This window comes from Lissotriton helveticus, chromosome 4_2 (assembly GCF_964261635.1).
Source record: "Lissotriton helveticus chromosome 4_2, aLisHel1.1, whole genome shotgun sequence".
In the NCBI taxonomy this organism is placed as follows: Eukaryota; Metazoa; Chordata; class Amphibia; order Caudata; family Salamandridae; genus Lissotriton; species Lissotriton helveticus.
Genome location: NC_136064.1, coordinates 142,966,079 through 142,980,836, shown reverse-complemented (window position 1 = coordinate 142,980,836; position 14,758 = coordinate 142,966,079). Strand labels below are relative to the sequence as shown.

Here is a 14,758-nt window from a genome sequence, read left to right as displayed (position 1 = left end):
GGATATGGAGGGTACACCTCAGCTCTTTTGTGTGACATAGTGAATGCGCAAACAGCCCCTCTCAGTCTAAATCAGACGTTGATTCCACAGGCAGGCAGGGAACCAGAATGGTAAAGCAAGAAAATATCCAATTTCTAATTGTGGCATGTTCGCACAATATAAACACAAAATCAACTTTATTAAAAGATATTTCTTAATGTTTTGAGTTTCAGGGAGTCTAAACATCCAACTCTCTAGCTCGTCCCAGTTTAAAGTTACAATTGTAAAATGTCACAATGCAACTCCAATGCTAACGTATTGAAGAGGTATACTTTCAATAGTGAAAACAAAATTGACAGTATTTCACTATCAGAACATGTAAAACACACCAGCACATGTCCTACCTTTCACAAACACTGCACCCTGCCCATGGGGCTAACTTGGGCCTACCTTAATGGTGCCTTACATGTAGAAAAAGTAAAGGGTTAGGGCTGGCAAGTGGGTCCACTTGACAGGTTTAGATGGCAGTTTAAAACTCTACTGCAGACACTGCTATGTCAGGCCTGAGACAGGTTTACATGGCTACTCATGTGGGTGGCACAACCAGTGCTGCAAGCCCACTAGTAGCATTTGATTTACAGGCCCTGGGCACATATAGGGAGATTTACAAGGGACTTACTATTAAATTAAATTTGTCAATCATGAATAACCAATGAGAATCACAATTTACCCAGGGAATACTTGCACTTTAGCACTGATAAGCAGTGGTGAAATGTCCAGAGTACAGAAACAAGAAAAATCGAAGTTCAGCACAAAGTCAAACAATACAGGAAGTCAAAATCAGAAAAGACAGGGGGAGCCAAGCCAAGGAGGCCAGGTCTAACATTTTCCATATATGATTGTAAGGTCTTCCTGTGTCTTCTCTACAGGGAGTCGAAGATCCATTTTGGTTGCATTCGGACTCCATTTTCAGTTGATTCTAATTCTCATCACCTACATCTGCATAATCTAGGCCCATGATGTGAGCTTTAAATGAGTGACACTCAATTCACGTCTTTCGATACCGCCACCACAATGGTGTCTAGCCGCTAACACCATTAAGGGCAAGATATCTATTTCTCGTTTGTGCCAATGTTCCAGATTATGGGAAGTACAACTGATATGGCTGCTTGTCTTCTTACCATGTTTTCATTAGATTCCCTTGTTTGTTTAATTCAGGAGATCATTGGGATATGCCCCATGGCTAGCCATGTCTGCAGAGATCAACCCTCTCGAGAGATCAACTCTATACATTGATGTGCCTCTTTTGCATATAGAAAAGACGCACAACAAAGTTAACGAAAGGCTAATAAATAATTGGAGCTAGAGAAGATAGTGGTCCAGATTACAAATAAATAACGCACCGAAGCGCAGGAAGTAAAGTTCTTGTGCCGCATTACATGAAGAGGAAAGAGCAAAAAAGTGTCTTATCATGGAAGACGTGTATTCTGCTCTCTCCCAGGCGCTAGTGCTCATTGTGCTCTCACGCACAACAACAACACTTAAAGGAACATTGCCTTCAGAAGTATGTTATGCTATGTTATGCTATGTTATATAATGTTATCTTTTGTTATGGTATGTTGTGTTATATTATGTTAACTTATGTTATGTAGTGTTATGTTAGATTATGTTATGTTATAGTATGTTATGTTATGTTATGTTATGTTATGCTATCTAATGTTATGTTGGTACGTAATGTTATGTTATGCTATGTTATGCTATGCTATGCTGTGCTATGATATACTATCTTATGCTATGATATGCTATGTTATGCTATGCTATTTAATGTTCTGTTATGTTGGTGTGTTATGATTAAGTTATGTATTGTTATGTTATGTTGTGTTAGATTATGTTATGTAATGTTATGGTATGCTATGTTATATATTGTTATGTTATGCTATGCTCTGTTATGTTATGTTGTGTTATGTTATGCTATGTAATGTTATGCTATGATCTGTTATATTAGATTATGTTATGTAATGGTATGTTATGCTATGCTATGTTGTGTTATGTTATGCAGATTTCTAGAGCGTACTAGCACTCGGGTCAGTATTCAGGCATTGAGCAGGTGTAGGTCTCGGCACATCCAGGGCCTACTGGTGTTACTAAAAAATCCAGGTCTGCAGATTTCTTCAGCACTCAAGAAGTGAGGAGGAGGCATTGCTGTGTAGTGGCGGGACATTCCACACTTTAGGAGGGATGGAGGAGAAGGCTGGACTCCGGGATCTGTTTATCAATATGCATGGAATTCAGAGTCCAGACCATCATATGTTGCATCTATCTGGTCCATCAGGTGGTAGTACCTGCCCATTTCTCTCACAGATCCTCACCTGGTTGTCTCCTGTGCTCCACATCATGACATTGTCATCTATCCTGATCTGCCTCCCTTCAGGGGCACTGGATTCATAGGTCCCCACCTTCACCAGCCTCATGGAGCCTTCAGGTGAGATCTGGATGTTTAGAAAATCAAACACCGCCGGCACATCACCATTTTCATCAAAGAAAATGTCCTCTCCAGAGGTGGTATTAAAGCGCACACTCCTCACGTAGTGCAGCATCTGAAATTAGAAACAAAAGGAGTAATAATGAACACATTCACTTGTCTCACCTTCTTGATCAATGTGATTTGTGTATGTAGCAGGGAATAGTTGGCTGGAGGTTGTGAAGAAATATTAATTAGCAAATGAAATCCAAACATACACAGAACACTAATTCTTGCACCTCGTGGTGAGGAGACCACTGGTCCACGCACTTGACGTGTCACCCTGATATGCGCCTAACGCTGACAGGTGTGAAATTGTTTCTGCTTCCCTGCTTAGTTACTGATTTGGTTTCACAATGATCAACACTATGCATAGTGACTCTAGTCATCCAACTTCAACTCACCTCCATCCACCAGACAGATCAGAGGTCTAATCCGAGTCTGTCCTCTACATGGCAAGAATGCGGGTACAGAAAAGGGGATGCATCGGTTCTGATCCGTGCAGCAGTGCTGATACATTAAGATGCTTTATGTATAAAACTTCAGGATCATCCTATACTGGGTTATCAACCATATGACAGGATGCGTGGTTCTCACAATATAAGAACCCACAGAAGGGGAACATTTGTTTTTGTGTTTCTAGTATTTGTTTTACCTGCGATGTCACAACCTGGATCTAGCAATTAAGCATGCGTTGGATGTATAACAATGTTCATCCCCTATATTTGTGGACCTCCCCTTCACTCTGGGAGTGGTGCCCCATCATTAAAGGCACTATGATCACTGTGGTAAAGAAACACCTTTTGGCGCCACACTGATTCCGTGCACCTCCTCAGGATATGTTGTCACGTAGAGCAGTTTGCTCACAGTGCCACCATAAGTACCCCTAAGTCTAGAAAGGAAACAAATAGTTTGGGCAACCTCAGAGCATGACAACCCTGATCCCCAGGAATCACTGTAACGGAACACTATCATTCCATCATTCATGCTCAATGGGAGAAATATACAAGAAATACTCAAAGGGGCATTTTGATTTTTGTATAAAATACATGAGCTGCAATGATCAATTGACAGAAGCAGATAAAACTGAATGTTAACATAAGGAGGGTGTAACGAATGAACGATTCCATCATCATGCAAAGCAGTGCACATACGCTGGCATCTAAGTAACGGGCATAGGGGTCTCCCACTATGTGCTCCCTAACCTCATTGTCCAGGATGTGTGTGCTCCGCGAAGAATCCCTTATTGGATGTTCTAACGCCCCATTACCTGAAGGCAAGGTATGGCCGTCCCAGCTTTGGTCACAGGTTGGACATCCCCCCACGCAGAAGGAACAACAGGAAGCAGAAAAATCTGAAATGCCACCATGATAACCTGGCAGTGACCACAGAGTGCTCCTTTAATTTGAGCACGGAAGTACGTGTACATTTATAACAATGGGATCCATTAAAAAGGATATTTGACGTGGGTGGGGGAAAAGTCCTAACTTTCATGAAAATAAGAATAATCTCTAAAGTCTCATCAGCTAGGGTCAGCTCTATGGCGTCTGTAGTGGTATTAGCTTAGACACATTTCTTTGCACAAACAATGTCTTCCCTAATCATGGATCTGCACCCTCTAACATGGCTTATTGAATCAATAGACTTATTTTTTAGGGATTCCTCATTCTCATATCATGTGGAATAATTTTTAGGAACATTAATCATGTAGATTTTTTCACACTGGGTAGTGTGAGAGGTAGAAGGTCCTTTCCAGTGATGTGGCATATCACGCCTCACATTTTCTCTAGGTTGAGGTTGCAAATGTCTTCATGTTGCCTCATATGCTATTTGACCTAGCTGACCCCCCACGACATCTTCAACCATTCTTGCTGTGCAATTACTCAGAAATTTTTTGTAATCGATACCAGGGGAGTGTCATGTGAAACTGTATGTAACAACTGTCTCCTAAGGGCAACATCCCTCATGTGCTAGAGACCAGGTTCTATGCCTTGACTATTGGATTCCCAAAGCCTGTGTAGCAACTTATGAATAAGCCCAGTTAGTGTTCCAATTGTGGTTTTCAGGGTACAAACCTCCTTACGTAAGTCATATATAGAGCTAGTAGCTTCAGGAACAACTAGGACTGCATCAATGGGCGGAGAGGAACTTCCTTTTTTATATTTCCCCGTTTCATCTGGGACCTCAGTAACAACGCTCATTTCTGACAGATCTAACAGAGGTGAACATCTATTGCTACGTGGGAACTCACTAGTAGATGTTGATATGTCAGTGGTTATATTTGTGAATCATCCAGGAGTATTACATAGGTTTCCCTGGGCTGGGTGCTGGTACCATTGTTCACCTTTCTGAACATGCTGTCTATACGCCCTTCTTTAGCAAACGTTCTGTGAGCTATGGAGGTCTTATATCAAGGCACAGAGTCAGCAGCAGCTGGAGCCTGTAGTCCCTCTCACTCAAACAGTAAATCATCAGTATGATCGAGGCCACAGCTGCCCTTTACAGGGCTCTGTGTCTTCTTGGATTTCATGACTACATTGTGTACTCCACCGGCCCATGTCACCCCCTCCGCAACCCACCATTTCCTGATGGGGCCTCCGGCAGACATGGAAAAGACTGAGAAGGGAGATACAATGGGACAAGATGAACTTCTAAACCAAAGCACCCAAAAAGGGGTGCAAATAAATCCATAGTTGGTCTTCAATGGAAACAATGCCTTAAGTGGGTCTTCTTTCTTCATCCTTGGGGGAGAGAAAACAAGGCCCCAAGCCACAACAGCCAATGGGGAAAAGCCAACAAAATAATAAATAGACTACAATACACACAGTACCTTGAATGGAGCCCTGAAGCGCAGAAGTAAGAGGGGTGGTGCAGCCCACCCTCTTCTGGGATATGATGGGCACAGATGGGCCCGCCCTTGTTCTGGGCTTTGCCTGGACATGGCCCACATACACTGCAAGGGGAGAGGCAGCGCTTAATGCATGTTGGTCACGCCTCCCCAATGGCAGCGGCGCAAGGGCAAGTTTCACCCTGGGACAGGGAGTCCCACCAGGGTTTGCAGCAGGACAAGATTGCAGACCCAGCAGTCGCACGAAGGCAAGTTACACCCTGGGGCAGGAGTCCCACCAGGGTATGCAGCAGCAAAGGTTTGTGGCCCCAGTAGGTGGAAGCATCCCATACTGTGGAAGAAGAGACAGTGCTTTATGCATGTTGGTCACACCTCCCGAATAGCAGCAGCTCAAAGGCAGGGTGCACTCTGGAACAGGGAGTCTCACCAGGGTGTGAAGCAGCACAAGGTTGCAGCTCCCAGCAGTGGCACAAAGGCAAATTGCACCCTGGGACAGGAATCCCACCAGGATGTGTGGCGGCAAAGATTTATGGCCCCAGCAGGTAGAAGCGTCCCTGTCCACTCTCGTTTAAATCCTAACTTGTTTTCTCCATTATGTCTGAGCCTCCACTCCATTTTCAAAATGGATCCACATGCCTCTCTCATCTTTACCCTTGTTAACTTAGCTCAGCCCATGCAACATCAACCTTGCTAAACACGTCGCTAGCTAGACCTCACATTCCAACATTCACCTCCTACCCTGTCTGTCAACTTAGTGCATGGGTGTAACACAGGCTCCTATGGAATATGCACAGCAGATAGGCCCACAGCACGACAGTGCACACCGTCCACTCGGCTTACCACGTGTTAGACAGGGCAATCCACTTGACATAACAGCACTGCAATTCCGTCTCTGTGTGACCAGCATCAAGCCTAGGTCAAAAGTAATCCTTTGACATCTATACACAAATGACAACAAACATACACATCATATGCTCAACAGCAAATGATGTGTGGTTAAAATAGAAAAGTCCTAGTTTGTAAAGACACAACAGTTTTCAGAGGGAAAGTGTGCAAAAAATTACAAAACTCAACCATTCCAACTCTTTTCACTCAGCACTCACCCCTGTTGAGTAGTGGCCAAAGTGCTGCCGTTACATTAATGTTGTCAGGCTTTAGCAGTGCAAGTGTACCATAGGATCCCTCAATGTTCAGCCAGGCAGAGGCAGATCACAGTCACATCCATAGCACTCACAAGTGATCTGGCCAAATGCAGTAATGCTGACGATGCATTGTGTACCCAGAGTGACGTGTGAACTTAAGTCAAGGTAGTCATGAAAGGAACTGCAGGTTTGAAAATCATCATTCCAGGCCGTAAACTGAGGGATATTTCTGCCAAATACATTGACATCTTGGCCCATTCCTGAGTGTCCCAGGTGAGGGTTGTTGCATGTTGATTGAACATCACCCAGATGCACTATGGATGCAAAACCAAGATGTTAAAGGTGACTGCGCACTGAAGGCAGTGCTCTGTTGCTGGGCTCTTTATGCATTAGCATTTATGTGACCCTGGACCCTGGACAGCTGTCTATGGACTGCGTCAGGCCAGACTGGCACACAGCATCCACCCTCAACTAAATAAACTCCACATCATTCCTGTTACCAACAACTGAGGTTCAAACTGTTTGCATGAACCAATCCAAGAAGGATATTGTTGCAGTGCTCTGTCGTGCTGAATAGGTGTACCTTCACCGGTGTCACATGAGGGGGCTAGAAGGGGCATGAATGTCCAAACACACAAACATCTCTTTCACTCAGAATGTACTAACAGGACTTGACATAGCCTAGCATTCCCAACCAGGCACTTAGATGGACACCATAAATTACACTTTGAAATGTTTAGACTTTGCCTACATGTCTGAAACATTAATGGCACACAAAGACCATGCAGCACCCAGTATTGTCCCTGAACAAGCAGATGAAATCTCTTGGACACAAGCAAAACCCATTCCTGACAGTCTTGTGACAGCCAGTAATCCATATGTAGCTAAGTCACATGTGAGTCACCTAACTGATATCACTATTACAGCCTCCGGCAAATACAAACTGTCTGCTATCTCAGGTGGAATGTTGACGACAGATATCTTTTCACCAAGATTTGCCATTCTCACTAAACTGAATTATTCTTTCAGGATGGACAATAGTTTCTCCTACAAATGACTCTTTAAGTAATTTGTTTACATAGCTTTTTCAGGGAAACTTATGATGCTTGTCAATATTTAAACACTTGAATACAACACCTTTTGTAAATTTAAAGCCTGCTCAGTTTCATATATTGTGCAACAGATAACAGAGTTCTGTTTGATCATATCTTTTATGATTGGTGTATCCAGCTCTTTATGTAGCATGTAGGATGAAGTGGTGTGTAGTACAGCCAGTATCTTACATAAAAAAACGATTTTCCTGGGTTTGAAGAGAAGTACTCTCTGCCATGCAATTCTCACAGTGCCAGAGGCAAGCCTTTTTTTGCATATAGCCAGGTCTAAACTGGGGTGCTTTGGTGAGAAGAATGATGGATTTAACCTAGATCTCTTGACTGGGGGAGAATGTTTTGATTTTTTATGCATTCCGTCCATCAATTGTGTGTCTTTTGATTTTATGCCCCATACTGCAGCTCTGTAAATAGGAGTAGGAATGCATGTGATCCTATATTGTTTATTCAGTTCTCTTATAGGCTTATTTCCTATTTTTCTAGAAAATCGGTTCAAGACCTCCGTAGTTCTAGATGCTTTGGCTTTTGCATTTCTGATGTGTAGGTCAAATGTGTTAGCATTTGGAAATTCAATGCCAAGATAAGAGAAGCTCTGTACTTCTAGGAATTTCATATCCTTCACTTAGTGAAAACTTTTTTGAGGATTATCCCTTCCACAGACTTTAGTGTATGTTTTAGATAAATAAAGCTGTTTGTCTTGATTCTCCATATACGATGTGAATCCCTCAATCAAGTGCCACAATCCATTTGCGGTTTTTGATATCAGGACCGCATCATCTGCTTACAGGAGCAGATGGATCTGATCTTCTCAACGCATATCTCACTTCTGTAGTCAACTGTCACGAGGACGAGCTCCCTGTCCTGGATGGACGGGGCGTACCTGCTAACTTCTGTCCATTTCCGCCCCGTCCGCAGGATCCCTTTGATGTGGCATGGAGTGGGTCAGCGCTGCCTTCGCTGCCTCCGCTGTTGGCCCTCCCTTCTGTGACGTCAGGGGGGAGTCCCCTGATGATTCCGCCATTCAGCCTATCGGGAGCGGCCTCGTCATCAACAAAGGCCCTATCAGCGGATCAGGAGGAGGATAAGGAAGTGCCGGGGATTCCTACACGCGCGGTACCTGATGGGAAGACGCCGACCCGCGAGGAGAACGCCGACACCGAGGAAGACGGAAGGGGAGAAGAGCCATCGCTGGTATTGCCGAAGGAGAGACGCGACAAGCCAGGAGGCCCACGGACCCACGAGCCGCCCTGCCACACTTCCAGGGGAGAAGTGTGGCTAACCAAGGTACGAGGGCGTCTACAAGGGTTTTTCACCGCACGGGGCGGGACGGAGTAGGACGAGGGTGGCCACGGAACCCCGCACGTTCTCCTAAGCACATAGTCATAGCAACGCTGGGTACAAGGTGGTGGACCCTGGTGATCCCTCACTTCCCCTTCCCCCCTCTCATGCTTGTCCCTTCGTTACGCCACTAACGAGGCTCTCCTGTGTCTCTTTTCTCCCTGACTGCATCCGGAGCCGAGAAGCCCCGAGGAAAGGGAAGACGGGGACCCTGGTGTATACCTTCCCAGTGCAAGACGACTCCACGGCAGGAGGAACTCTTTGAGTGGAACGAGACTCTGCCCACGGGCAAGCCCCTTATACTGTCAATAAAGGACTTGTTTGGACTGCACTTTCTGTCGAGTCCTTCCTTCCCCGGCCCCTCTGTCACAACAACCTTTTATAGATTTGAGATAGGTGACTGATTAGATCTACTGGCCCCCAACTCCATAAGGGTCTTTCATAATGGAGCGTCAAACATAGCTCTCTCTTCTTAGTGTTTAACAGGAATGCTTCCCTCAAACATGCATCATCCACTCCTAGTAGTCACCATGCAAGGTGGTACCCCACAGATCTAATAATTCAAAAAGCCATGTGTAGAAGACTAGCAAGAAGATGACCTCTTCCGAAAAAGATGCCTATAAAAATGAAAATCAGAGAAGCATGCAAAATCCATATCATCTTTACTCAAGCCAAGTGTAGAGTTTGTTAGTAAAAGCTAAATCAGGCTCTCCGCCAGACCCAACCCACCCTTTATAGCATCTAGTTTATCTACCATGCTCATACTGCCCATTACACCCCTTTGACATCTTTCCTACCACTGGTTTAGATAGTAGTGTAGTTTTTAGACCCATAAAAACCATAAAGCAGATTAAAGGAACCATTCCTAATACTGGCCAATCTCTCTTCTTCCGCTTTTAGGTAAAATCATGGAAGGTCTGGTAAATATACAGCTGCCACCTATCTGGACGATCATGGGATTCTCGACCCCCCTCAGTCTGGTTTTAGAGATTGTCACAGCACCAAAACCCTGCTCTTGGAGGCTACAGATGCCATAAGCCTTTCCTTCGATGCTGTCTATCCAGCTAAGATGGTGTTGCTCAAAAAGTCTGCTGTCTTTGACTGTATCCCATATCATCTTGGTTAGCAGGCTTTACAAGGGAGCCATAGATGGAAAAGCTTTACACTGCACCATAGATTTCCTGGAAAACCAGACGCAGATGATCTCGTTAGACTCTTTTAAGTTGCATACCATGCATGTAAAAAAAGGGGTCCCTCAGGGCTCTTCCCTGAGATCCACATTATTTAACATCGACAGATGTTAAATTGTGCAGCTTTGAGGACTTATCTAAAGGAAATGAAACCCAATTAGACATCTTGCTTTGGCATGGTTTTGACAAAATCCATCTATGATTCACTAAGTGATGTAACAAAATAGCTGCTTGGCAAGAAATTGCCTTCCCTGTGATAAAACTGAGATATTGCTGTTTGAGGAAATGCAGCTATTATGGTCTTCTGATTGGTGGCTATCCGAGATGAGTCTTGCCATCAATGCTAGGTAGGCAGTTGAAAATCTCGGCATTAGTCTCAATAAGCCGCTATCCTTGAAAGATCATTTCACCTTTTTCATATGTGGACAACTCTCAATTTCTGATCTCCTTTGATAGTGACCTTGGGCTAGGTGTACGACCCACCAATTAGCGAGTCGCAAATTGCTTCACATTTGAGACTCGCATTTTCTAACTCGCTAATTGGAATGCACAACAGTGTCTCACTCTCAGGCACTGTTTGCGATTCCTAATGGGGTCGCACATGCATGCCTCATTAATATTAATGATGCAGGAACAATTTGCAACCCCTTTAGGAATGGCTAGCATTCACAGGAATGGTGGCCTGCTGCGCTCAGCAGACCACCATGTCTGTAACTGCTTTTTTCTAATAAAGCAGTATAAAAAAAAAAGGCATCCAGTTTTTGTGGCCGTAAATGCGGTCAAAAAACACTAGTACATAGCATGTTCATTCGCTATTAGGAAGAGATATCCTTTCCTAATAGCGAGTGTCGGAAATGCTATTTGTATCTTTACATGCTTTTACCCTTATTTGCAGCCGCAAACAGGAGGTTCTCCTATTTGCAGCCGCAAAAAAGGGTCATACATCTGGCCCCTTCTTTCTATGAAGGCATGCTTTACAGACAGATTGAAGGACATCATGGAGTGGATGGCTGAGAATTTTCTCCAGCTAGAGCCAGCAAAACGGAGATCATGCCCTTTGGTAGAGCTCAAGTGCTCTGGTCCCTAGGCGGGCGTCCAATGGATTTGGGTAATGCATCGACCCCCAAATCCGCAGCAAAAAATCTGCGTGTTCGCTTAGACCAAACTCTTACTATGGAAGATCAGGTCTTTGTTCCTGACTCCAGGGAGTGATCAAGTTGCCTTTCAGGATATCAGAATCCTGTCTTGGTGGCAGCAAATGTGTGAAACACAGGCTTGTGCCAGAGCGCACAGCGCTGGATCAACCTTTTGAGCAACCTCTAATGCAGCCACATAGGTGCATTCCACATCACCCTCAACACAAGATTATTGTCAGGGAGTGAGAAGGCATGTTGTTTAATACCAAACATGACACATTAGGAGGTACTATGATGGAGCTGCCATCCTCGGGTTTGACCTGATTGTCAGCACATGTGATATTATGGACCATGTATCACTAATGGTAAAGGGAACTATAGGGCCCTATAAGCTTGCACTTACATATCTGTACATTTGATATAATGCACCCTTCCTTCTGGGCTCAGAAGGCCTACTTTAGGGCGACTGACATATTTTAAAAAACTTCTGTGACCTTGCTACCAGTTGTGAGGGCAAACTCGAGGTGGGGCAGTTTGCACTTCTCCTACAGTCTACAATCCCAGGCATGCTGTCATCTTTTTACTTGGGTGACTCAGGGTGGCACAATCAGTGATTCAGGTCCTCATGACCCATTTTTTCCCATGCCTAGTTTACAACTGGTACCACTTATCAAGAACTTAGAAGGGGGATAAAGTCCTTGCCAATTGGGATTACCAATTCACATGCATCATTTTTTAGGGAGAGAGCACTGAGACAAGTGGCCTGGTTAGCAGGCTTCAGTGCACCTCAGAGTCAAAATCAACATTGGAGAACATATGTGGGGAGAATAGGAAAGTAGGATCTGCTTTCATGGTTACCCCCACTTTTTGTTGGTGTCATACTGTTTTCTAACTAGTCTGACCGGGATTCAGCTAATCAGTACCCCAGTCACTGTGATTCCTCCCTAAATTGGTTATTCTGAGTACCTTGGTATATTCATAATCGACTGCTGGTGTACCCTAGTATATGGTACTAAGGTGCCTAGAGCCTAGGTCCACCAGTGGTCCACCATGGGCTGCAGCATATGTTATGCCAACCATAGGGTACCCTCCAAACTATGACTACATGCCTGCTATTGCAGCCAGTGTGAATTGGTGCAAGCCCCTCTCACAAAAAATATAGCTCTCCTTACATGTAATACCACTGCACATGAAACCTGTACATTACCATTCTAGCAGGCCTTCAGTCCTGAAGGCAGAGTGCTTGATTCTGTGTGTGAGGGCGGCCCTGCATGACCAGACCACCCCTACAAAACCCAGAGTCAATACTCCAGGCTTTGTAAGTGAATCAGCTCTGATAATTTATAGAGGCGAAATTTATTACTCGATTACCATCTCTAAATTGGCTGGAACTAACCTGGGCATGTTTGGTATCAAACATGTTAGAATCATACCCCATCACTGTATCCGGTGTTGGAGGTATGATTACATCCACAGTGGGGCCCCTACAAGGAGCCCTCCATACTCCTGGGATCAATTTTATAGAGCCTGACAGCAACCTAGGGCTTCTGCCGACCACATACACGATTCTGCCCTCCTGCTGCTGAGCCAAGCCAGAGCAGGGGAAGGTAGGACAATAGGTTTCCTGCTAGTCCTGACTTTCTCGATCGGCAAGCTTCCTGAAACGTGTATGTCGGTGCTCAGTACAGGTCTTCCCAGGCCTGTGGACATCAAAGACAATGGCAGGAATCTCCCTTAGAGTGAAGGAGTCACTACCCTGAATCCATAGGCACCACAACACAACTGAACAGTTTGCCGATCCTGAGCTCCCACTGACTCCACAAGGCTCAGAAACACAGGAGGTGGTTCTCTTCTACTGCAAGGCCTGAGCTGTCCTTTCATCAAATTGAGGCCAGTATCCCTCATCGGGGTTTCTACAACTGAACCCTTGTGCACCGCTTCATTGTATCACTTTACCACACGGCAATCGGCCCGGTTGTCTCGACCGACTCATGCCAATGCAGTCATATACATTGAAAGTTTCTATCAAAGAGTCTGTCCCTGCTAGAACTGATCAGTACCAATGCGTTTGGTTGGAACGGATGGACTCTGTTGTATTCAATGCCTCAGAAGTTTGGGCAGAGCAACCAACTCAGTGCAACAGTGCTGGAAGCTCCTCAACACCTTTTTACCTGGAAACTTGAACTCGAGGGGCCTTTGTCTTGTGTGCTTCCTCGTCACACCTGAGTGACATAGACTATGTCCCCTCTGCTTTCAGGTACTCTTCGACTTGAACTCACATGTGGGTCTCAATCAAGTCTTTTTGTCCTCCGATGGTAAGACTGCAACCGCAATGTACCGATTGAGTAGTATTGAGTACACATAGTGTATTCTCTTTACACATGAACTTTTTGGTGCTCTTAGACTCTTGCCTGGGGTGGTTTCTTGGGTCCTCGACTCTTCTACGTCTCTTGGGTCCTGTCTCGAAATAGATCATGATTCACATACTACTATTTTGACTTATGGTCTGCTCTCCTCCGGGGGACCAATGTGTATTGATTCTAGTTGCTGTTCTATGTTTGAAGTATTGTGTAAATTGTGATTATATCAGCAGGTAGGAGATATCATAATGTGTTAGTGAGTGATTGTAATACATATCTATTTTTATATGTATACTATGTGGTTCTTTTTCATTTAGCCTACACTAATAGATTAGATAATAGAAAACCGAGCTGCTTTGCACTCCATCTGGATTAACCCTGAAGGCTGCTCTCCACAGCTTCTGCTTCAAGAGCTTTCCATGGTTATCTAAACCCCTAAAATCACCATAAGGGTTGCCTGGGTCAGTTCAGGATGCTACACTTACATAAGTGAACACCTTATACTGATCTGGCTTCTCGCAGAGGGAACCTGGAAAAAGACTGTTTCCTAACATTAAATTATGCCTTGGTCCCAGCAATTGAATCGTTCTTACTGCATACATTAGTGATGCTTGAGATGTCTGGAGTCTTCTTAAAAGTCTCCTAAAAGGCCATTTGATTCCAGTTGTGGAGAAAGGTGACAGACAATTGTTTCAAGTACATTTGCAATACCCCTGAGATATGTCAGTAGCTTTAAAGATTGCATAGGCCCACTGAAGATTTTTTTTCAATGGAGGTCATGATGAATAATCCTGGGTGGAGTTTGCAGAGTTCCGCAACGTGAAACTCCGCAAAGTGTAAAAGAACTCTGCTGCGCTACGCGAAGCTCCGCGAGTGGCGGAGTGCTTTAGATAAATTCTGTTTGCAATGATTTTCAGTGCCAGATGCTTGTCCGCACTGTGCAATCATCATGAACGGCACCATGCACAGCACAAGCGGGAGCTGCTTCCCTTTGTGCTGTTTGAGTAGATTTTTACTCGAGCAGCAGCTTTCTCAAAGCGAACGGATGGTTTCTCACCGCAAGCGGTCACGAGGATACACGACTACTCATAATGAGAAATCTGACTGCCCGAGTTGAGAAATTGAAGTGGACAAT

General features: G+C 44.5%; 1 protein-coding gene across 1 annotated transcript in view; it reads right to left on the bottom strand.

Annotated features, from left to right (window-relative positions):
* The window catches only part of LOC144751987 (vomeronasal type-2 receptor 116-like), a 91,577-nt gene that overhangs the window by 72,978 nt on the left and 3,841 nt on the right, over nucleotides 1-14,758 (bottom strand). The window contains exon 2 of the mRNA XM_078639945.1: nucleotides 2,349-2,576. Within this exon, the coding sequence (XP_078496071.1) occupies nucleotides 2,349-2,576 (228 nt within the window). The remainder of the gene's footprint in view (nucleotides 1-2,348; nucleotides 2,577-14,758) is intronic.